Here is a 25,745-nt window from a genome sequence, read left to right as displayed (position 1 = left end):
AGTGGGTAACCAATATAGCATCCCATGTATTACAAAATAAGTAGGTCCATAGTATTAGTGGCTGTTCAAAACAGAAATTTTGTTGTAAGTGCAGGCAGAAGTTTCTTATTGTCTTCTGGCTACTAATAACTTTCCCAAAATATTGTTAGTTAAGAGAATGCCTCTAGAAATTTGTGCTGAATGCTTTAGAATAGAAGAAAGGGAAAACATGTTTTAATAAACAAAAGTCCAGTTGAATCCAAACAATTAATGGATTCCTCCATCTGACCATTTATTTAATTAATTTTTAAATAATGTCAGCATAAAACTTTGATTCCTGTCAAATTATACTTTTTTTTTTTAAGCAAATGGAATTTGCTTACTGTAAACAGTGCTGCCACATGTGGAGCATAGTGAACTGTACTGAGACAGTGTTGACCCTGAGCCCAAACTCCAGGAATGTGCCTCCCTCATTCTGGGAGTTATCTGAAAAAGCAGCAAAGTTTGCATCATCTTCTTTAAAAGCTGTTTTCAAAGGATAAGTTCTATCTGATGCCAAATTTGTCAAGTTTTAAGTCAAGTTTAGAGTCAGTATTTGTACACTGCTATTGCCATTGGGTTAGCCTGTAGTACCTATACGAGCTGTTCTTAATTTATTCTTACTTTTGATGTAGTGGAAATAATGTAGCTATGTACGTTGCTCTGAGGGTTAAATTGGTGAGTAGTTTTTCTTGGTTTTGACTATCAAAATTACTTCTAATGTAATTTTTTTTAACTCATGAAAAAACTTTTTTCCTTTCTAGTTGACACAGCAATACTTGAGCTAATACAACTTGTTCCTCCAGGTATTGTATCAGTCTCTTCATAAACTATGCAGTTTAATAGGTGAATTTCCATGAGAACATTACCCATTATAGCACAATCGCTTTTTCCAACACACAAACAACATGGAAAGCTCTTCAACAAATAGTCCTCTGAATATAAAATGTTAATAGATCAAGAGGATCTTATTCTTGAAAGAGAATAATAACTGAATATTGAGATGTATCATACTTGGACTTAGGAAAATGATAGTATTTTAGAAATGGAAAATAAACTGAAATCATCCAGTGCACACTTATTAACTGCAACACAATTCACTTGCGAAGTGGCTGTCTGTGAAATTTCAGAGTGCATAATCTTGTTCTCAGAATGACACACTTTTTTTCCTTCTATTTTAATGGTGACCACTGGGAAAACTCTTATCCTCACTATAAGTATTACAGGTCTCTTGGGATATGTGAAGATGATAAATAGTGATTTGTCATACTTCTGTTATTGGTTTGTGTGATTATAAAAATCTATTTTAATGAAATTCAAGTGTTCCCATGAATAATGTAAATCTGCATTTTATTGGAAATAAAGTCAAGTTTGAAAGAGGACTCATTTGGAAACTCTGGTATTAAAAGCACTCTCAGTTACGTGTCCTTAGTAGTTTCAAGGAAATGATTGCTTCTCTCAGGTGACTCACCAGACTCTGCTTGAACAAATGAACTGAATCTGGATTTTGTTGTGGGAGGGTAAAAGATCTTGGGTAAGGAATTTAATTTTGGGGGCGTGGAGATAGATGTGTTATAGCCCAACCTAAGCTGACAAAATGATGGTGGCAGCACAATTAAAAAAAAAATTTGTAATATACTTTTTGGGTTTTCCCCTAAAGAATAAAAAAAAGTAGCAAACCAGGATGTTGGGAGAATCTTGCATTTCTTTCTGACAGCTGTGCCAATTTTCAATTTAAGAAGCATGAATGCTCTGTAATATGGAATAATACAATTTTTCATAAGGGGTTGGCTGCTGTTAAAAAAGCCTACTCGTTTCTTCTGTGCATGGGGGGTGGCGGAAGAGGAGGAAAATATTGAAGAATTGCCTTGAGAAAATTTCTCATACGTCTCTTAAAGAAGACTGCATTAACTGTTCTATAAACTTTTTACAATAAAGAGTAAAACATACTTACACACTGAATTCCACACACTTCTGCAGCTGAGCAAAGTCCCATTTAACTTGGTGACGTTATTGCACAGTGTGATGGAGTTGTAGAGCCATGCTGTTAATTTATAAAGAACAAAATTTATCTTAGTTTCAGTATGGTCTTGTGTGTGGTGTCTGTACTCTATGGCATTGTCTATTTTCCAATTAAAGTATATATTTCCTTTTTAGTGGGAGAAATTCTAGCTACTTATGAAGAAAATACAAGAGATTTCCTGTTCCCTGACCCTAAGCTTACTCGTGGGCACCATGGTTTAGATCGTGAGATTTTAATGAAGAGGTCCTCTTCTTTTACAGTGAGTGAATATCTGTGGATTGTATTTATGGTACAGTGTGTTTCACTGGAGAAATCCCTTGAACTACTTCAGATGAAAAGCGATTACTTCTGACAGATTTTGCCATTTCAGGTGTTGAATGTAGTAATCCAGGGCTGAACTTTGGTGAAGATGTAATCTTTTTTCAGAATGCTTTTAGAAAGTGTTTAGTGGGAAAAAGTTAGTTTTCACTTGGTTTGGAATGCAGTACTATGACATGTCTCTCTTTTAATTCAAGCCATGGTGCAGTTAGTAGTTGAAGGGATGTAGTGGGAGGAGAGGGAGATTTGGTATCAACTTGATGGATTCCAACAGGTAAATCATGTAACCCTCCTCGCCAGTCTCTCTGTAGCATTTTGTTTCAGACTGTTTTTCATACTGTTTAGGATAGTGACAGACAGTAAAACTTTATACAGCATTATTCCGTCTGACCTGTGGGCCTTCTTGAGGTCCAAAATCGCCACCAAAATAGTAAGTGAATGAAATTTGGCTTAGTGCTGTGTGGCTGATTTTCAATTCCAAAGTTTGTTTCTCAAGGTCTGTTCAGCCCATTGACACCCATACAGTAACTGCCTTTTCTACGGTTTCACGAAAGCTATGATAAATGACAACTAATTGGCAGAATGAGTGGAATGAATTAATGTTAATTTTCTGGAGATATGGGCTCAAGTATATACTAAATGAAAATGAATTCATCTCAGACTGTCCCTTCATAGTGTTTAAGGCAGCTGAATCTTAGGTGATAGTGGAATAACTCAGGAACGCACTTTGAAGATGGTGATGGTGTAGAAGATGTGTTCTGAGATTTGTTTGTCTTATTGAGCTGTACAAGTAGAGTGGCAGTACATTTGGATTGAGAAGATAGGGACTCAGTTGCCCTGTCTGTGATTGGATTGAAAAAAAAAGTGGTGGTGGCAGGGAAAGACAGTTGATTGAAGGTCATTGGTATCTGTCAACTGGTATACTGTTTCCGCTGTAAGGGCAACCTAGAAATTGCCCTGTCACTTGCAATTAAAAGTGCTAATTTGGTGGGTAATACTGTGTTACTCTTGAATGAATTAAAGCTGTGATTTTGTGAGACAAAGCGTGTGGTTCTGCAGCACCTTAAACTGTCCCTACAAAAAAAAAAAAAATCATTATTTTAAAGCCAGAGCAGCTCTTTGATATGGCTTATCCTATGAATGTTGTTTCTGGCTTAAGGAAAGAGGGGGAGGAGATGGGACCACAATAGCCATGGTTTATATGGGTTTAAGCTGCCGTAGCTAGGTACCCAGTCTTCAGTGCCAGTACTGCATCCCTGTATCCTACTGTTCATTCCTTCCTTCCCATCATTCTGTGATTTTCTCTGGGCACAGCCACACTATGCACTAGTTCAGGGAACATAAATGTTCAAAAATATTTGTCAGGTAAAATCATGCAAAAAGAATGATTGTAAATCCAAGCTGTTCCACAATGCAGTTCTTGGTATGGCCCCACAAACTGGTACCCTGATTCAATTAGGGGAGAGAAAGACCTTAAGAAGTTCTTGATGTTGCAGATTTGTTGTCTCAAAGTGACAACCTGAACTGCAGAAGTGATGTAATGGTCAGAGGGTGAATTTGAAGGAACTTTGTTTAAATAAGTCTTCAGCTGAGGTGAGCTGGAGTTGTCTGTTAAGTTTTCATTGTTTTTGAAATGTCCTTTTGCTATAATCAGGCTGTCAATTGTGTCAGTCTGGTACTAGACAAGAACTGCTAAGCCAGAACTTGCTGTATTGATTACACAAATGCTTCATACATTTCCTTTATTTTTGAATGGCCTCTGTTTTTAGAAAAGTTAATTGTACAACTATGATACCTGTTCTTGTATTACTTTCATATTACTTGTGGTATAGGTACCTTTCTAGTGTTGAGAAAGAAAACAGATAATTAAGTAGTAATAAATGAGGAGGTATTAGTGAAATGGTCTCAATTTTTTTGTAAATTCAGAGTAAGGAATCTTTGTAGAAGTAAAGCCACTATAGAAGCTTTTTTGTTGGACTGAGTTCTTTAATATAAAAATATGTGTATTTTATAATAATGAAAAGGTGCCATACTTTGTGGATGGTGAGAAGATGTGGAGCAGAGTCATTTGAATGTGTACCTGGATGATGACACTGTAGTAGCTTTAAAATATCAACTGATGGAAGATAGAATTGTGCTCCTGTATCCTCAGGTCCATTTCTGCCCTGGAACAGGGACTGCAGCAGCATCTGTTACTCTGTTCCATCTTAGAAAGGCAGAACAGTTTGTCAAAGATTTTGGCATACTAACCCTATTTTCAGGAATAATATAGAAGCTGTGCTTCATGGGGTTGGAAAAATGCTCTGAGAAGAACTTGTGGCTCCTCCCCTTGGTTGCCACCTGGGATAGCAATGAGAGGATTTTCACTCTACCTCCAGAGTAAATACAGTCTCGAGTGATTCCACCTTGTAGCGTTCCCTAAGCTTCATTGGCAAATATCTCTTGCAAGCTTTGTCAGCAGCAAGCACTGTATGTAAATGCTAAACAAAAGGGAAAGTGTTAAACAACGTCTTGAGGACCAAAATCACTCACATGATTTCTATGGCAGTCTAGCTGTATTCTTCCCACAAAAAAAGTTATTTATAGCTAGCTGAGATGTTGAGTATTTTCGACTGACAGCTGTGCTACAGTGGCATTTTGATTCCCAATAAAATTGTCTTTTATTAAAAAAATAAAGGTAGCAACAGCAAGGTTACGGTTGTGGAGTTCAGATAGGCAGCGACAAGGAGCGTCTGATTAGCAGTGTTAATCTGCCACTTGGAAGGAATCCCAAGTTGAGAGGATCAGAACTCCTCCAGAAATCTGGCACTTGGCTGATAATGTCTCTGGCTAAATGTCTTATGAGGCTTACAAACACAATATGCATACAAGACATGCCTCGAGTTATCTCTCCTGGTCCAGTGTGGCCCAGCCGAGGCTTTCGCTGGCTTGTCTGTATTTCTGTGCAACCCTTGCCTTTCAGAATGCGTTTAAACCTCGACTAGTAGTGACTTCTTACAGATACTCTTATCTCCGTTCTCCACCCTCATGCATTATTTGCTGTGTTACTTAAAACAGTTTTCTCTTTAGTTCCACTGTCTTTCATTAGCATACCAATACAAGACCTTCGATTGTACACATACATACTTTTTATAATACTACACGCTTCTCCTCCTCATGCTTCTTACAGTTAAAGGCACGTATTAGACTTGCTGTCTAACTTGGGTTCTTCCAAACATCAACTGCCTTTACAGTTTTACTATAATCAAGTTAATATTACATCCATTTTACATCTTTTTAATGACTGATACAGAAGGACAAATAAGTCTGCCCAGAGCTGCAGGCACCACTGTGTCAGTGGCAGAGGAGTAGATTCCAAACACGTTTTGACTGGAGGTTCATTTACAAATGTTTTTGGGGTTATACAAAATTTCAGTCTTTACATAATACTATATTGAATTATCTTTCAGCAATCCCTAGTTTGGGAACTGCTGAAAAAAAAAATAACACCTCTGATGTTGGACGGCAAGTTACTTTTGACATATCCGTTCCTATGAATGCAAGCGCCATCCCGTATTTCCTCTCCACAAACCATTTCGCTGAAGGAACTGTGGTTTTATGTGATTTTTAGCTATAAACTTCTAACACTTCTGTAATCATTCTCAGTCTCTGTAAGAGGAGTAGGTGCTCCACTGTTCCTTTTTATAGATTTACTAATTCTGATATGTTCCTTTTTAAACTGTTGATGGCACTTGGTAATTCATTGGTAATAAAAATGAATTGATTAAAGATGGTCAGCTTTAAGATCTATTTTATAAGCCATACCTTGACTTGATTGAATCCTGGACTCTGTTAAGTGCCGTGACTGAGCTTTCTTGGCATTTTTGTCATTTCATATGTTTTCATACATTTCATTTCCATACTCTAACCTGAGACTGAATCATATTCCCTCATGGGAAATCAGTGTGTTTAGGCAGGTGGTAGAGAATTGTTTGGTTCAGCAGTAGCCTTGATAGATGAAGTTCCTCCTAATTCTTTAGACTGAGGGGTAGAGTCACAAAAGGAAAAAGTTCCTTTTCCATCCTCAGTCATTTTGTACATTCAGATGCACAAATGCCCATGCACATGAATACTCAGGGACGTGCAGCAAACTGTCTCTGTATAGAAGGAAAAGGGTAGAAAGTTCCCTAGGGACACTTGATTCCTACTTTGCTTCTGCAGAGCTTTATAAGATGCACATATAAATGATCTCTATTCACAGAAAACATGATCTTTAGTTCTTATATGCACTTTTTTTAACGTTGCTCTTTTGGGAAGCAGTGCCTGTGTGTCATATCTTGGTCCATTTCACCCCAGTAGATTTTTTTATACATTGACCAATTCTAGCCAAATTTGACAAGAAGTAGAGGTCTCAAAGATACTATGTTTCTAGAGATGTCATAAAAATTGTCAGCAGTAAAATAAGACAGGTTCAACACAAACTATTATTCATAAAAAGATGCAGGGACTTGCTGGCCAATTAGCATGTGTGCTGGTTGACCAGCAGGCCCAGTTGGACCCCACTGGCTCCAAATCAGTCAGAGCAGGGCTGCCCTTTGCCAGCCAAATGTGTAAGACGGGGTTGAGGGTAAGTGGAATGTGGTTATAGAGCATGGGAGACAATCCACCAAAATTGGACTTTGCTCTAATGGTTACAGAAGAAAGTGTGGTTTGGGTTTTTTTTTTGTATTGCAAACAAATGGTTATTTACAGTGTGACTAGTTTTCAAAATGTTTTTACAAGAAAGGTTGCACAATTGAAATTATTTATAAATAAGTTTGCAAAGTTAGCATTAATAAAACTTCTACAACATGACTGCAATTTTTGTTGATGCTATATAACATGGCAGGAAAAAATTTGAAAAGTGCCTTTGACAAAGAAATGTATTGAAATAAAAGTCAGACCTTAATTGTTGTACAAAAGCAATATAATCATCTGTAATTGAATTGTCAGAAATGCAAATGTTAGCATCTTGACATTTACCATTGCTGTTCTGTCTTTTCTAATTATCTTTATTAAAGGCTGAAATTAACAAAGGAAATGGCTTAAAATTAGGAATGGTTTGTTACATTAGGTGACATTTACTTCTTTGATACCCTTTATCTTGAGTTGGAGCTTGATGTTCAATTATTGCCTCCCTTCTAGGGAATTGCACCAAAATTGAGATTTTCTACAAGCTCTCTTATTACAGAAAGTCTGTTAAGCTCAGGAAGGAGTCACATACAGGTTAGTATAATTTAATTGTTTGCAATTTAATTTCTAGATTTAATATTGATAGCTCTGGTTCTAATTTTTGCATGTTCTACTTACTTCAAACTTTTCTCATTCTTTTGTTGTGGTTAAAGCAGTTGTCATGGGTGCTTGACAACTTGATTAAATTTTTAATCAAGTATGAGTAAAGAGTGGGCTTGGTGCATGACAGTAAATGTTGAGAGTTCCTTGAATCTGAAACAATTATCAGCTGCTCTGTCCTATGATCCACTGAAGTGTCAATCTCTGGTGTATTTGTAGGTAGGAAGATGCTTTCTCACCATTTCTTGTGGGCACTTAAAATTAAGGTGGGACAATGAAAGCTAGGTGAAGTCAGAGAAGATACGCTATCAAAAACAAACCAATTAATATAATTGTCTTTCATAACAATATCAGTAACAGTAATGGAAGTGAAGATTTCTGTTGAGAAGACTGTCACCAATATTAAACTGGAAATGCTGCTCCTGCAACAAGCAAAGCTAAAGGCTGAAGCTGAAGAAACTTGAAGAAAAAAACCCTGATGTGTTGGTTTGTTTGGTAGCACTATTTTGTGGTCTCACTGGTTGGCATTTTGGTTGGGTTTCCTGGGACACAGGCTGCCAAGCAAAGTCGCTCTAGATTATTGAAAAATGGTGATGACCAGTAGCAGTGCAGCATCATTAAAATGGAATGGTCATCAGGCAGGAATGCGTGCAAAGAGAATTGGATGAATTGGGCCTGTTTGCAGTGTTGCCAGTTAGTTCACTCAGAAGATTCTTTCAAATTTAGCAAAAGAAATACATGGGGACACTTAAATGAAGAAGAACAAAATCAGTAAAAGTTAGCATTGTCCGAAAACTAGCTTCATTGAAGGTGACTTCAGAAAGAACAACTTGATTTAAAATAAAAAGTTCCTAAAAACTATGTACTACGTTACAAACAGCACATCAAATTTAGCATGTGTTGCTGTGGAGGTGTAGTCTTATGGTTGGTATAAGCTGGCAGAAGCACCAGCTACTTTTGGTGAAATTGAAATTAATCTTGAAGAGAATTTGGTCGGTTTTCAGCTGGTGCTGGTACAGGCATGAGAAGGATAGTGGCATGAACAAGCAGTCTCCATAATGCAGATACAAATTAAGTTGATGGAAACCAAACACACAACCACAGCCTCATTCATTGTTAGGTGTAGAGAGAAAGGCAAGAAGGCAAGCTGGAAACTTTTTTGTGGATTTTATTCCTGGCTTCTTTTGAACACAGGCAGTGCATGCAACATTCACACTTTAGAGTAATGTCAGCTTCCTCAAGCTTGAAAAAGAGTCTCTGAGAGGCAGAAAATATATTCCTATTACTTTATTTTTTGACCTTCTACAACATGGGAATTTGGGCCAAATTTGACCAAAAAGCCATACTGTGATATTCAAAGTTAGAACATGCTACTGACTGACTGAGTGTTCTGATAAGTGTTGTATAATCTAGAGTGCCTTGACCTATGAAGCTTGAAGAGTAATTGAATGCTCATTTAATGCTAGGACTTACAAAGGAATGATAATGTATTTCAAACAAAACTTTAGTGTCAGAAAAGGTTTCCCAGGATTTTAAATTGGTCACAAATGTTATTAATTATTTGGAAGAAGGGTCAGTCCTAGTTCTTAGGTAAGTTTTGCTGGTAAAACAAATGATCCTGTGTTTCTGGTGGGAAGGTGGTGGGATTGTTTTTTCCCCCACTTTTCTTTATTCTACTGTACATAAGCATTTAAAAAAATTTATCATCTCAGAAATAGATATTTGGGGCAATATTTGATAATGGTGTGATTTTATACATTTTTGCCTGCAAAATCCATATCTTGGATGTCAAGTGCCGGTTGTATGAATAAAGAGCTATTTGCCTTTTCATTTGCAAAATTATTTGCATCATTTAGGAGGATCTTTGAAAGATTCTCTTTAAAGTTTTTTACTAAACATAGCTTCTTGATCATAACTTTCTAAAGAACTAGTAAATTCACTATCATCCAAGAAAATATACGTTTCAGAGAATGTAATTACACTTGTGAATTTTGGCAACTCTACCCGAATGTAATTTAAACTACTGAATAGGCTTCTATTTTAATTTGTTTATTTTGTTTAAAAGGATAAGAACTCTAAAAGATCTTTTTTAAAAAAAATAAGTTTAAAAAGATGGAAAAAAATGCTTTAAACTGTGTATGGCCAATCCATGTGTTTTAGATAAGGTTTGTGTTAAATTAACCTGAATTTTGTCACAAGTTCACTTTTCAGTCTTTGCGCACTAACTGTGTGAGCAAGCTAATTAGGCAAGTATCGGGCACTTAACCTTAACATCTAACATTTAGCAATGTATGTTTTAACCTCCTCTTGGTTTCAGACAAAACTATAAAAACGGTGTTTTTTTTCAAATTGCTGCTTGATTATAGTTTTGTGAGGGGAACTTCAGCTGACATGCATCTATTTCTGTTAAAATTATTTGTTCACTGTTTGCATTATTATCAGTGATCTTTGTTCTGCCTGCTGTCAAACCAGATAATTTCTCTTTTCACTTTAGGATAATTTGAATCGGGTACATCACTCAACCCCAAATGGAAAATTACAAACAAGGTTACCAAAGAAAAACACTCTTTCACCTGAGAAAAACAGGCATAGCTTAGCAACAAAGAACTACGAGCAGCCTACAATAGCTTCTAAATCACGTTCTCCATCTCCATACACAAAAAGACGAATGTGTGAGCTATCAGAAGAAGCCAGACAACGACTGGCCCATTTAAACCTTGGACCTTTTGAATTCAGAAGAGAAACCGATAAACCTCCGTTTGTAGTTAGACGTGTATGTATTCTCTACAAAGTGCTTCCAACTTAAGCTTAGAACATTGTTTTTTCACTAAATATTACTGCAAAAATTCATTCAGTTCTTAGTTTAAATGAATAATTTTTCTCTCCTTAACAGTCTGCCACATGGTGTTTTAAATGTGGAATTGACTAAAATAAAAATTCTTTTATCAGCATTAGTAACAGACAAAGATCAAATTCTTTTATGAATATCCTGGTTAAATTAGAGCTCTGAGGCCCCATTTCTTTTCATCTAGTGTACTAGACAGGATAATGGGTGTATAAATTCAAATTGGAAGTAATTGATATTAGTATTAAAGGTGCCTGAATAAGACTTTAGAGAAAGAGTGTCTAGTCACATTATGAAAACTTACACTGCCTCTCTTTCAACTTCTGTTGTGCTGGCATTCTGTGATCTTTGAAACGCTTCCTTTGCTAAGAGCTACATCGCTTACACTTTGACTCAGGGTTCATAAGCATCCTGAATTTAGCACCTGCGTAAGGACTTGTTGCTAATCATATGTGGACAATTGTTCTGGAATTAGGGACTTATTTAAAGTAAGTGTATTTAAGCACTTTACTGCTTAAGGGCCAAATTGCCCAGCCTCTTGGAGGATCATGTTCTCATATATGTTTATGTTGTCTCTTAACATTTCTTATGATTGCAGTAATTCTCTATTTTAAGAATCCTACTTTGAATGTAGGGGCAGAGATGGAATTGTTTTGTCTTTTTGCTATGACATTATGATTTGTCTACAATTTCAGACACTTATCACAGCCGCTGAGATAATTTAGCGTTTAATTAATTTGCTCTTCACATTATTTCATTTTTATAGTTTATGTACAAATGAATTAGTAATGTCATGTCAAATTCTAGAATTCTGTTCCAAGTTCTCTTCTGCTGTTAGGTACCTTTTCGAAATTCAGATTAGCCTTAATAAGCCATTAATCATTCATCAATCAACAGTTTATCTCTCTCTACAGATATTTTTTCTTTTAACTCCTCTTAATCAATTCTTGTGTTTTTTGATCTATAGATGAAGTTCACAATTTAATTACTGCATCTTTAAACACTGATTATTGGTTTTGACTCCTTGATTATATTTGTACAAAAAGGAAAAAGCTTGTCCCTTAATGTACCATATCCCAAATGTCATGGCTTTTTCTAGATTGGAGAATGTTCTTTTTAGGGCATCTTTACTGTTGAGGTCTGTTTTGGCCTGGAGATTTTGTGTTACATTAAGATTAAAGTTAGATTATGTTAAAACGTTACCTCTTTAATTAGGAAGAACAGCACTTAGTGAGATCCTAACTGGACTAAATATGTGCGATACCTAGAACTGTTTAAAAAAATTAGACATTAAAGATGAAGGAGAAATTATCTGCATTTTTTTTTCTTTTAACAATATGACATTCAGAATTTTCTAGACCTTTCTAGCAGTATTTTTGTTCAAGCATAGTAAAGCTAATATAAATGTAATATATGAACAGAGTGTTGTGAAAATAGTTCTAAATAGTATTTAAATATGAATAAATTATTTTAGAAAGGAGATAGTCTTATGGAGATGGTCTTATGGAAGAAAACAGGGATAAAAAAAAATGTATAGAGATTGAAAAGGGGTAATACAGAGTGCTTTAAAAGCATTTTTGCTTCAGGTTGAACAACCAAGTCCTAGTGTTGAACTTCACACCTGGTGTCCCCCTCGAGAAAGTACAGTGGAAACCTGGTCCAAGGTAAATCATGGTTAGTATTTTCTACTGTATTTCCCTTTAATGCTTTTATTTTCTGCAGTAGTTTAGTGGAGGTGTTTTGAAAAACAGTCCATAATGGTGAAAAAGCTATTCTTTCTTCCTGGGAATAGTGAGAATGCTGAATAACCCCACTGCTGCAAAAGATGGTTTGGGATATTTTTTTTACCTCATGAGACTCAGAACCTAGTTCTACACGATATAAAAAGTAGGAGCAGAAAATACCAAAGTCCAACCAGGTGCTCTGTTTTCGCTTTACCTGTTTTCATGAGTTGGATAGTGGAGCAAATCTGCACCTTGATCTGTAGGTGTGTTGGTCAGGTTTAGAGTTTGTTCAGAATTGATCATTTTGAAGTTTTTTTCCAGGACTTTGCTGTTTCAAAATGGATAATGTTTATTTCAGTAGTGTTTGTGAGCAGTGGATCAGTGACTTAATGTTATTAGTGAGCATCCAGAATGTGCTTGCATATCCACTTGGATGTTCATTGGTATCAGTAAGTGAGGGGGTTGTAAAAGATGTGGCACCACAAATTTAAGGAAGTACCATAAAACTTGATTTTATTTAGTATGTCTGGCAATATGAGGATTTTAATGAGTCTCACAAGTATTTTTTGTTATGTGTGCTCTGCTTTACTATTATTGTGCCTCCTCACTATTTATAAATAGTTATATAGCAAAATATTATGAATTATTTATTTCACATTTGCTCTTTGTAATAGAACTAGATGTAGCATTTAAAAGGTTTCACATTCCCTTTGCATTCATATATATGCATCTGTAGTATCTGGACCTATTATCACCTGATACTATTAGGTACTTATGAAATGAGTTGGTGGTCTCTGACCAGTAATTAGGACACTGAAAACTACCTTATTGCTAATTCCTAAAGAGGAGATTCCTAATTGCTAAAGAGGATTCACCAGTCACTTGTCTGTGTCTTGAGGCTTAACTGTAACTTCTGAAAAACATAGATTCTTAGGATCAGAGATCTTACTACTGACAGTGTGGTTTGGTCCTTTTTTGCTTTTGTGCAAGTAGGTAATAGAGGGGTGTCTTTACATTGCCATACAGCATAAAAGCACCTCTTTTATCTTGGGTCACAGTAGGAGGGTGTTCAGTGCAGACTGATATAACCTATCAAGAAGCCAGACATGGTGTAGTGTCAGTCCCCTAAGGGTAAGGTATATATTGACATGGGTGAAGTGTCCTCAACCAGTATGGACCTAATAGTTTCTCCATTGGCTTCATACTCATGTTTGTGGGTCAGTGGTGATGGAAGGAATGAAGAGGTGATAGGAGGAGGCAGAGGTGGTAGTAGGAAAGCTTGTTCAGAAAAGATTAGGAGGGTAGCCTAATGTAAATGAGAATTTAGGGGACTGGTAGAGCTTTACTTTATATTGATTTTAAGCAGTTAATAGCTTAACAGAATGTACTACTTGGATCTATACAGAACACAGTGCCTATACTGATACATTGTTGTAAACATTGTATTGCATTAAATATGAAGTCATTGTTTCAACTGAAGAAAGTCCTGAAATATTACTGGGGCAGTTTAGAATAACAAAATATATAACAATGATAAATTGCCTTAGTGCTGTTTGGAAGAAGAGGTAAGCTATTTTGTAAAAGATTGCATAAAATTTAGGGAAGTAAAATTTTCTTTTGAATTTCTCCTGGGATTTCTTCTTTTTTCTTCCTTTTTTGTTTTTATTTTTCCTTTTCCAGATCCTTCTCTTCTCGGCAGCTACAGGCCCAAGAAAGCCAAAGTGAGTACCCTGAAGTGCCATTGTTTACAAATCGTTTTTTGGGAAGCTCTGAGTAAGAAGGATTGTCCTGTGTAGGTATTTTTGAACCTTTGTCCAGTGGAAGTATCTACTGTAGCATCAAAAACAAGACAAAGGAATTTTAAATCTGATATAACTCGGTCTAGCCCTGTTGACAGATGATTTACAAACACAAATGTGAAAGTTAAGTCATGCCTGTAGTTACAGGACTTGCTTCTCCTTGGCATTAAGGCTTGTGACAGGGTTGTAGAAGATCCTTTAAAAGCAGTTTACGGTTACTTTCCCAATCATTATAAGAGCACACTTAATTCCAGAAGAGTATGGTAAGGTGGCACTAATATAAATGGTAAGTCAATGTTCTGTTATTTCCCACGCTTGCTTTTTCAGATCTTAGCTGCTTGTGCCCTAAGTGGATCTGAAGATTAATATCTGAGTTCCTTTGAGTTTTTTTTTTCTTTCCTTCTTCATTTAGATGTTTTTGCCTGTGTTTCTGAAGTACTGCAGAAATTGGGGTTGTCCTCATTTAATTGTTTTATGTATGTCCTCTTAATTTCCTAATGGCTGGTAAAAGCAATGACACAGCGAAGCGGAAGGAAGGGGAATTAAAAGGATAAATTTTGATACAATTAGACACACTTTTGTCAGCTTCTCAATTTTTACTGTGTAGGGCTGTAGTTTGATGTACCATGTGAATTTAATATATTTTGCCACCTCTGGATTGTTCTGTGGTTTTAACTGAGAAATTGTAAAGAAAATAGAGAATTTCTACTAAATATTTTTTATAATGGCTATTTTAATTAAGGTCTTTTCCCCCCCCCCCCTCTAAATGTGGAAGTAGATAATAGCAGCAGTCATTGTTTGGCGCATGCAGTTAGCTGAGCTATAGATTAATTAATTCATCATCTTCCTGATGCCCTAAGCACTGCCGATTCCGACAAAGTCAACGCAGAGAAGAATGTATCTTTTTGTTGCCAAAATACTATACAGCTTTAAACTAGATGTAGTCAGCATTGTGTAGTTTCAGAGGACCTGAGAATTGCTCATAGTGAAATGTAACTGTTAATGGGAAATCACTGTTGAATTTAATAAAAGAGCTGATATTTTCACTGGCTTTTTTCAAAGTTTGTGTAACCATCAGATTATGTTTGAGTGGTCTTTAATTGTGTAACTAACATCAGTACCTCTTAAAAAGTTGTGATGGGGTATATTTGCCCTACATGGCTGCAGCCTGGAAAGGGTTAATGAACAGCCTGATTTGTTTCCCCGGCTTTGGGAAATGGTTGCTGTAAAAGTCCCCCTTTCAGGTAGAATGAGGTAACCCATGGAGACATTTCAATGGTGCAGGTTAAGAGGATCTGTGAAAGGAGGAAAAGTAGAAACCTGGTATAGTGAAGAGTAAGTAGAAAATGAATAGATGGCCCTGAGTTTTCCCTGGAAGAAGGGCAAGTGAAGGGAAACAGAAGTCTAAGGGCAAGGGGTCCTAAACTGAGGAGAGGTCTGAGATGCGTGTTGTGTAGACTCTCAGGTATCGTTCTGACTCTCTGAGGGTCCTGGAAGTGGTGAACCTTTAAACTATGCAGGCAAAAAAGGCAATAAAAGGGCTGTTATGCTAGCCTTTGCCATAAGATGGTGTGTCAGATACTAACAGAGCCCTTTGGCACTTGTTGTTTGAATTCATGGGGCCAGAAATCATTTCTGGAGTTTTAGACCAGGGCTATTCTGAGAAATTAGGGTCCATGCTATTCCTCAGTAGGCAGATATTCTTGCATTTATGGGTAACCTGTATCCTTTTGATTTACAAAAATAAAAGCTGTAAAGTATACATCTTCATATATTTAATAAACTTTAGCAAGGCTTACTTTTTTTACAGGTAAAATCTACTCATGGAAAAGACTTTGATAGTTCTTCTGATGTCTGTAATGAGCGTGTGATCTCAGGTCTACTGAACAGACAGTGCAGTTCTGCTGGTTCGTTAATGTGTTCAGCACCTTCAGCATTTCATAAACATTCCTTAAGCTCTGTGCTAAGTCGATCTTCTCTAAGAGAAAGGTAATGACTTGTTTTTGTTCTTTGTGAAATTTTGGACTCATTAATGAGAGCAGATAATAATAGCATTTGCATGGCTCGAGGTTGTATGTTTGGAGGTGTGCAGGCTGAAGAGAAAGAGAATTTTTCCCCAACAACTGTCCTGTCATTTGACTTGTCCTCAGGAGCTGTGTTTTTGATCACCTATCTACTTAATGAATGCAATCCAAATAATACGGTGATGAAAAGAATGTTTGACATCTGTGTTGCTAACTCTCTGTGAAACAATGAAGCCCCAAATTTCAAGTACCCCATGTCCATCGCATGTCTAAAACAGAGAATATTTAAATAAATAGCCCCTCTATCAGAAAGGATTAAAATATCAGGAGCGTAAATATAGATAAATATGTATATGAAGTAAACTATTCTGGAGGTATTTGGAAACCTTTTTTCCTTCTGACTATTGTTCAGCCTAGTGTTTGTAAGCATATACTTGTGGCTATGCTGTAGTTACATGTGTGATTAGAGTGTGTAACATGCTTGGACTAGCTTTAGTCTAGTCAGTGTATCATTTTTCAACCTCTTTGCTTTATAGGCATCCTAAGAAATTTTTCAGTTGAAGTGTGGGCCCCCACAGCGATTCTGCTTTCGTTAACTGCTATGTTTAGATTTCTTTTCTCAGTAGTCCTCCACTGATCCCAATGGGGTTGGGGTGGGGACAGCATCCAATATCCCTTAGCTCAGTGGATTTCAATCCATGGGCTAATATTTTGGGCAAGCCTAGTAGTTTCAGTGTCTCATGAGAGTGGGATGGAAGAAGTATCAAAAGAAGGAAACAGATTTTCCATGCCAAAGTCCTCCAGCCCTCCAAGGAGAGAGAGTGTTCCCTACCTCTTGGTGAATAGAATGTGTCCTTGGTGCACAGTGCTCCTACTGTACTTTCAGTTCAGTTAGTTTCTAGAGGACTTTCTGGGAGTAGAAAGGCTTAAACCTTGAGTGCAAAACTGGACCTGAATAACCAAATATGTAACGTAATTGGGAGAAGCTGAGCATCAAACTGATGGCCTGCCCTAAGTACTGAAATGTTTATCTGAGGCCTTGCTTGGAGATGTACTTTGGTGGCTAGTTCATGCTCATTCCAGGCTCTTTCCTCCCTGATGCCATTGGTACCCTAGTTAGTGAAAGTTTGCAGGGTGCATTTTATAGCCTAGGCACAGCCTAATGTGTAGCTTCTTTTTCAAAATAGAAAAATTGCCTTAGTTTTCTCTTCAGAAAGAAAAATGACAGATGGCAGGTGGGGACTAAATTTTTAATACTCATGAAGATCAAGTTGCTGTTTCTTTTAACATCTTCCTCTGCTTGAAAACATGCTTGCTTGTTATTCTGTGTAATAATATTTCTTGTGAACTGTAATGCAGAAATTAGGATGTATCTGGGGTTTGGAGGAGATTTCTTGTCATGTTTTCTACCACCCCACTCTCTTCTGACATTGTCTGTTCATTAGTTACCCATGTCTAAGGAAGAGGTATTGCAACGGTCATTTTTATCCCTCATTCTGTGGTATGAATCTTTTTTCAGCCAGAACGTTTCTTTTTTTTCTTTCTTTCTTTTAAAATGGATTGTATTTAAAGCTGACAGGGTCCCTTATATTGATAGCAGGAATGTCTTGTGTGTTGTGAGCTGCTGTTGTATACATAGTAATTTAGTCATCTGCCAGGTAATCTTGAAATCATCTGAATGTTCTTGCTCTTTCTCTTTACCAGCCCCTCTCCAGAAGTGATTTGTGATCTTGTGAAATTACGCTTTTTCTTCTTATTAGAACAAATGCTCTCAGCTCTTTAGAGATGTAACATCTTTTCTGTATTAAAGATGTAAGCATTTACTTTTGTCATCAGAAAAATTCCAAAATAAGGAAGTAAAGGGCACAGTCTAATAAATTTAATCTGTATGTTTGTACTACTGAAAAAAAGATGACTTTAGTTGCCTCTATGCTGAGAATTATAGTTGGAATGACAAACATGGATCAGAGGTCAGTCTTTGGAAATGCATGCAAATGCTGCTGTTCAGATCATATAAATACAGGGAAAATCAGTAATACTGAAAGTATAACAATGTTAGTGTATTTGCAAGAATACAGAGCCTTATCTTGCAGTGATTTGCTTATTTTTTTCTCCATTTTATTTTGAATTAGAAAGATAAAGAGCTTTGTATATCCAGGCAGATTTTTAATGCTAATCAACCCAGAGTCAAAGAAAACTTTACTCTCCCTCCCCCTCTCCCTTTAATTCCTTTTTTTCCTTTTTTAAAAAACATAATGTGAGGTGAGCGTCTCCCTTCATGAGAGTTCCTCCCCAGAGCCCTGTTGAAGAGTTGCTAAACCATTGCAATACCTTTCGGTGCTGTAGAAGATGGGGTCTTGCTTAAGTCCTCTGAGTCCTTTTGCATCCTTTTTAGCAGTTTCCAGTCCCTTTCTGCCAGCCTGCTAGAGAGACTACAAATCAATCCTTTCCCCTTTTCCACTGGGTTTGAGTCAAAAGCAGAACTGTAAATAGACTTACTGTTAGGACAAGGTAGGAAAGCTCTAAATGTTTATTTTACATTTTATTTTTAGGTTTTTCATTATTTAGGTCACCTGAGGAAGGTCTGTGTTGCAAACTGACACTAGACATAGTGATGTGGCTGTGCCACTTCCCATTTTGAATCTAGCTCTTATTGTGTACAGTGCTGTGGTACAAGCACACTCTTCAGTTCCTGCCTGTGATGTCTGGGTGTTAAGTCAGTGCAGTTAATATGTTCCTTGGGCCTGGTTGGTTGGTTGTGCGTAGGTAAGTATCTTTTATGCTTTGAGAAAGAGCATCAGGGTTGAAGTCTCTCTACTCTGCTGCAGGAAAACAAAATTCAAGTCCGGCTCTTGCTTTCTTAGTGCATATATATCTTCATGCTCTCCTAGAATATGGTGTTTGTCCCTGGGGATTTGTAAGCTAAGCCTTCCTTGTGATATTGAAACCTGAAGGAAGCAAAATACCAAGCTGAAGTCATTATTTTGTAAAGAAAAGGTGAAACAGTGAAATGAATTCTTTAAGCTAATGACAAAAGTTCTCTGAATGGAACTATCTGCTGGCACAAGAGAAATGCTTTTCTCAAGAGATTACAACAATCATAGTAGTATTTGGCCATTTTTGTTGTGTCGGGAGGCAAAGCTACTTCTCATGCGTTTGGGATCAAGGGATTCTTTTTCCTACTCTGGACACGGCAGGCTTTTGTTTTTGTCTTTTATTATTGATCTGAAGAGTAATCACTCCCAGAGTGAAGTCCCTCTTGATGTCTTTTTGATGTTTCCCTGGTGGTACTGCTGCAATGTAGTCTTATCTACTACAAAATTTAACAAAAATCCTAACCTCTATTTGAAGTAAGACAGAGGTTACCCATCTGGATCAGATGCCCTTCTGTAGCATTCCTATATTGTTTTACTACCATCCTTCTGTCTTATATCTTTCTTCAAGTACTAGGAGAATGTCAGCATAAAGGTAGATATAAAGAGTAAAAGATTAGCTCCTGTGTGAAGTCCTTGAAAATTCAAGTTATCAGAAGCTTTGGCTTCAGTGTTCTTGCAATGTTACCTCAGGATATTGGGTTTTGCTTTTGTCATGTAGCAATATCTAAACCAAAAGTAATTCACCTAATAGTTTAGAAAGTGGAATGGATCCTAGGATAGGGCCTATTCTACTTCTGTGAGAATATACAGTTAAGTTGTGAGAGCCTTCTACTAGGAAGTAGAGCACTGAAAAATTTAGCAGGCTTTTTAGAAAATAGCTTGTTCTAGTGAGAGGCTGCAGCTAGGTTTCCTGCCTGATTCTAACCGTTAAAAACTAATTATTTCTGATCTTTGGGAACTGAATTTTGGTAGTAAGGTTGTTCCTGAATCTTTGAGGTTTGTTATCTATGTCACTTCTTGGGGAGGTTTACTTATTTTGCATTTGCTAAGTTGGCCTCTGGAATCAATCCTTGAAGATCACTTATTTCATATCATATTCTGCAAAGACTGAGCAGCACATGAGCCTTGTTTTGTATCTTTGACCAACTTCTACATTATTTGTCATTTTTGACCAACTTCTACATTATTTGTCATCTAAATACTTGATTTTGCTGCAGCAGGGAGGTAAATTTGAAAGCGATTTTTGTCAAAATTGTTCTGTATGTAAATGGGAGGATTCGTTCAGAAATTCAGAGAAGATGGGGCAATGGAAAAGCTTCCAAAGAGGATAAGAAAGTGTAGTCCATTTATGACATAAATAAGCTAATGATGTAGTTACAGAATGTCTTGAGAGCTGCTTTGTGGGGGAATGGCTCAGCTAGAGTACTGGACCTTCCCCGAGATCTCAGAAGTTGTCTGCTACTTGGAATCCACTTTATACCTGAGGATAATATATTCTTTGATTCTACTCAGGGAGCAGATGGTGGTTCATAAAAGGACCCTTTTGAACTCCTCAGTCTTTCTTTTCATTCTCCTTGCCCCCATTTTAAGGGCTAGATAGGAAGCTTAGTGTAGGGGAAAGAGAGTATTTACTAAGTTAAACTCTGCTCTGAATGTGTCTCTAGTGCTTCAGGGCTTAGCTCTAAGCATGGCTTTTGAAAGTAAGAGAAACTATTTAGAAAGGATGAGGTATCTTTACTTTTTTTTTTTTTTTTTAATTTCTTACTGAAGAGGGAGAGCAATTGGGTACATAACTAAGCTGCCGGCTACTGCTTCCAAATGTTTGGACTGTCACGCTATGACTTAAGGCCTTGTCTGTGCATGATTTTTTCTCCTTCATAGTAGTATCCTGGTATAGTGAAAGCCACATACTTTCTCCACCACAAATGTTGTAAAAATGTAAGGATTTTTATGTTGGCATATTTCTATTACAATTCAGAAACTAGTATGTACCAATATAGTCTCTAAAACAATTTCACACTGGTAAAGCTGCATCTATGCCAAGGTTTATTGCCATCAGTCCTAAAAAAAAAAATAATAATAATAAAAAAAAATTGCATCCTTTACTAAATAGACAAGTAAAACTCTTAATTGTATCTCAGCCTTTCTATTGTGCCTCTATGTATACTGATATATATAGATATATATTTCATCATAGTAAATTACCACTTCATGTCCTTTTAAATGAGAATAAAGTAACTTCTCCACTTAATGTGAATGCTGCATAAATGCCTACTTCAGTATAAAATCTGTGACTTCTTTTTCAATTTCAGAATTAATTATGTTTGGTTTTCTTGAGAATCTCTCTTATTCCATGTTTAAGTTCTTGTAGATTGTGTTTTTCAGGTTATACTTAGCTTAAGAGTTATTTCTTTCTCCCTCTTCCCCTTCCTCCCAATTACAGTAGTAGCGTTCTCTCCAATTGTGAATCTGGTACTACAGTACTTCATTGATTTCTGTCCTCTGATAGTTTGTCCTTGTATGTGGTTTTGCGCAGCGTGGAGTCTGTGTCTTTGAAGCTGATGAATTTTTCTTGTAGGCCACATGCACAGAGTTGTTCACAAGGCTGGGAGGTGTGATGGTGGGGGAAGGGGTCGCATTAGGCACTGCAAATATTCTGCAGTAGACTCTTGCATTAATTCTACTGATATAAAAAGTATTAGTTGCTGCTGCTGCAATGTGATATTAACAATTTTGCTATGTGCAAGTGTATGATTGGATTGTCTGACATTTGAAAATTCCTGTTTGTTACAGCTCTCAAGTTTGCAAGCTGCTATTTGACTGGAATATATGGGTAGATGTATACTCTGTATTTGTAATGGACTCTTTCATCCTAATGGATAAAATTATATATGAAAATAACTTTAATCTTCAGCATAGGATCTAGACTGTGCTTGGCTTCTTTCTTCCCATCAAGGTAGATGTTGTCGGTATGACCTTAAAAAAAATCCTTATCTCATAAAGGAAAATAAATGCCTTTAGTCACATTACAGGGGAAAATGGTTCTGTTTCCCTGATCGTACTCGACACAACATCTTTGAAATTAATCTTGAGAAGTTCTCTGATTGATCTGGCTTTTTCTAGGTCACTGAGCTATATTTCCAAAGTGTTTATACAATCTATTGGAATCAATAAACAATTTAAACTGATGTAACTGCAGAATGTTTGCAAGTCCCAGGGAAAATTGGAAGTATGACAAAGAATACAGCTGTGGAAGTTTATTTTGTTTATCAGGACAAACAGTCATTGAAATGAAATGACTTTTCTTTCAACACTGCAATACAATAATGACACCTTAATCACATATATAAGTAGCTAGTTGCTTTAAAAACACATTATTGGCCAATGAAAACCCTTTATGTATAGTTTAAGAAGCTGTGCTCTAAAGCCTATTTTATAAAATATCTCCAATACAAGAGTGAGCATATCATGAAATGGTTTCACTTCAGATTATGGGTGTTATATTTCAGACATCATTTTATTTTAGATTGAGTTTCAGCTGGTGTAAATATTAACATTATGACTTAGAATGTGGATTAGATTTTATAGTCATTACTAAAATTAGACAATAACTATACTAGCAAAACTAATTAAAAAGAAGATGATACTGTTTTAATCTTACTTAAGGTTTTGATTTCTCTCTCTCTCTTTTTTTTTTTTTTTGGTACGTTAAGTTTGGGATATAATGTGAGTGGCTAACATTTCTTATACCACAGCGCACACTAGTGGATTGATTAATAAAATCACCTGAAGAAAGAAACACCTAATAGTTCTTGAATTAAATACTTAAATCTTCTTCTTGCAGACATAGCCATGTCTTCTATAATTGAATACAATAGCAAGCTGGGTTTTCTTTTTTCTAAAAGCAAATACATTTATCTCCAAGGATATTTGTAAATTTAAGATTAATAACAACGATCTGAAATCTTACATACGAATTTCATAAAATTTATTTCCCAAAGGCAATCTATTCGAACTTCCGTTCTCACTGCTAGTAACCTGGATGTTGGAAGAACAACAGCTGCTGTATAAATAAGAAAATGCCAAGCTTTCATTGGCCTCTCTTTATTTGTTAAATGGGAAATGACCCACTATTATTACATCTAGATTGTATGTTTTTAAACATGGATTGCAGAGGTTCTTTAGTATTAGTGCTTGTAAATGCTAATGGGAAGTTGTAAGATGTCGGTACCACTCCAACCCCTTTTCCCTTACCTCTCTTCTTTTTTCATAAATTGTTTTTGACCCCTGCCTGATCTGATTTATTCTAAGCAGGGTGTTTTACCCGGACAGCAGGTTTTTATTCAGCACACTGCTAGTGATAACAGTGCATGCATTGTAATGCAGTATATCTCATATGGGTTCGACTGTGTTAGAGAAATGAATGCTCCTGCCTGCTTAAGTTTCTTAGACTTCTACCTTTCTAATGGCAACCCTTCCCCCTCCCCCTCCCCCCAGATTCACAAAGTACTTACTTTCTTTTAGGAAAAGTTACTTGAGTTCTTTTAATGTAACAGATTTTTAGATTCTAAAAATTCATTCGAAATGAGTTGTAAATATTCAGGATACTAATATCAATGTCCTTGTAGCCAACTTTGTGAAAATGCTTGCCTGGTATGCAGTGATGGCACAAAGATAAACAATGTTAAATGTAATTAGAAATATGGAAAATACATCCCCCTATAGGTTATATGATTCATCACTCCAATATGGTGTGATTTCCTGGCATCGTTTCATGGGAAAAAAAAAGAAGCATTCATAAATAGATGATCTGATCTAAGAAAACCTGTGGGTTGGCTGAAAATATTGGGGCTGTTTAGAACAAAAGTAGATTTGGGGAGAGGTAAGCAATAAGAAATAAGTAGATACAGGAAGACAGAAGAAAGTTGCTCAAAAGCAGAGAGCTGGTCACTTTCTGCTGTATCTTTTCCTCTAGTAGAAGTAATGATAAAAAAGACTAGGAGGTGCTCCCAGCCCTGTCTGCAACCATTAAGGCAGCCTGGCACTTCCCGTCTTCAAGATCCTGGTTTTTGGTCACTTTTAACTTTGCCAAGTTACTTGTTTTGGACTGAAGCTTTATATGTGCGCTTGGCTTTGTTCCTTCTGTAAGGAGCTATGTTGTTTTGGCCAAAATTTTTAGGAGTTTGATGAAGGTGAACTAAGCCTGTTGCGATCATGTTGGGGATTGGAGAGAGAGCCTGGATAATGCAGGGAGGGAATGTGACAAAGGGCAATGGTAGCCAGGGGAGGGAAAAGGGCCGAAGGGCTTACAGTCTCTCACACCTGTCCACAGCCCAGTGCAGAATCGCAGGATGCAGTCGTGAAATTTCTCTTCTGCATCAAACTTGTGAAGCCAACTAACAAAGCATGTCTCTGTTCCTGTGCTTCTAGTCCTCCCAGAGTATGGCAGCCCGGCACCGCTCCTAGCTGCTCTTCCATTAGCTCAAATTGCAGAGGTCTGCAGTGGATCTACAGCTTGCAGTCCTGCTCATGGCCCATTTTCACGTGAGCATGATACCATGTCAGGAGTTATTATTTCCTTGGTGCTCTTCAAATTTAGGAAACAGTGTAAATGAAACTAGCACTCCAAAGTCAGGTTCTCAAAGGTTAGGAAACACTGAAAAGAAGATGCACAATCTTGATTTGGTGTCTTGTTTCTGTGATTGTGATGAAATGGGTTTTTTTATACAATCTCATACCTGTTCCCCAGTGAATTCTTGCTTTGCCTTAATCTTGAACCTTTTTGATAATATATTTTTGAGTATACTAAAATATGGAGATTGGTGTGTAAATCATCCTATCCTTGAAATCTTATCTGCCTCCCTTAGTAGTCTGAGAATAACTATTGACATGAAATTTCTGCCAGCTTCTGAGCTCACTGAGAAGTATGAAGGTTTTTCTGAGTAAACTGGAAAAAATATACTGCAAAACATGAAAGAATAAATCCAAAGTTTTTCAGTCACTCATATCAAGCAAGCTACCTTGTTTTTAATATGAAAAAGCAACTTGAAATCCTGTTCTGTCTTGTGAAATTTGCAGTACTTTCATGTTTAGGAAAGATTGAGAGTTTGCAGTTTTTGAACTCTATGGGTTTTCCAATTTGCGCACGTTGGGGTTATCTTCCTGATGGTTTAGCCCAGTGGAAACGACTTCATGTATGTAATACTTCCTTTAAAAAGATAAAAAATGCAACCTGATCACTGGGAATAGAATAATTGCATAGCTTTTCTATTCTGTAGGGACAATACAAACATTACAGAAATATTACTCAGTTACAAAATCATCAACATTTTCTCTGCTTTGTATCTTCTGTTGGGATTGTGAATGCATATTGTTTATGCGTGGCTTTGAAATGTTTCTTTAGTTGTACTCCAGAGGAGAAAAAAATTGAATCTGAACATTGTATCTGTTCCAAACAGAAGGAAGTAATGTATTCTTCATAATTAAAAAAAAATCAGAATCAAAAGTATTTTGGAGCTTTCTACCCAGGAACTATTATCTTCTGTTGGTTTATTTTCCCTCTTCCTCTTTCAGATTTAACTCTGGTTGGCCTACACCAGCAAATGGAGATGAGATCCATAAACGAGTGAAAAATATTTTAAGGACACACAGCGCTAGACAGCGTCTAATATTTGTAAGTTTGACTGCAAACTAACTTTTTTTTTTTTTTTTTTTTTTACAAAATGGGTGAGGAAGAGAATTGTGCCTAGAGATTTGGTTTTATTACACTTTTGTTTTTCGAGGCAGCCTTGAGTGTAGAAATGTGGAT

At 36.6% G+C, this 25,745-nt stretch overlaps 1 protein-coding gene across 4 annotated transcripts in view; it reads left to right on the top strand.

Moving 5' to 3' along the window:
• The window catches only part of SPATA6 (spermatogenesis associated 6), a 47,176-nt gene that overhangs the window by 7,761 nt on the left and 13,670 nt on the right, over positions 1-25,745 (top strand). For 2 of the 4 annotated variants that reach the window (XM_067301221.1, XM_067301220.1), the window contains exons 4-11: positions 783-824; positions 2,176-2,300; positions 7,523-7,603; positions 10,164-10,442; positions 12,101-12,188; positions 13,919-13,959; positions 15,848-16,026; positions 25,511-25,610. In XM_067301221.1, coding sequence (XP_067157322.1) covers positions 783-824; positions 2,176-2,300; positions 7,523-7,603; positions 10,164-10,442; positions 12,101-12,188; positions 13,919-13,959; positions 15,848-16,026; positions 25,511-25,610 — 935 coding nt within the window. The remainder of the gene's footprint in view (positions 1-782; positions 825-2,175; positions 2,301-7,522; positions 7,604-10,163; positions 10,443-12,100; positions 12,189-13,918; positions 13,960-15,847; positions 16,027-25,510; positions 25,611-25,745) is intronic. The other 2 variants (XM_013948460.2, XM_067301222.1) reach the window with 2 other exon arrangements.

This window comes from Apteryx mantelli, chromosome 8, assembly GCF_036417845.1.
Source record: "Apteryx mantelli isolate bAptMan1 chromosome 8, bAptMan1.hap1, whole genome shotgun sequence".
NCBI lineage: Eukaryota > Metazoa > Chordata > Aves > Apterygiformes > Apterygidae > Apteryx > Apteryx mantelli.
The sequence above is the reverse complement of the archived record's forward strand: the minus strand, read 5'-3'. Positions and strand labels throughout refer to the sequence as shown.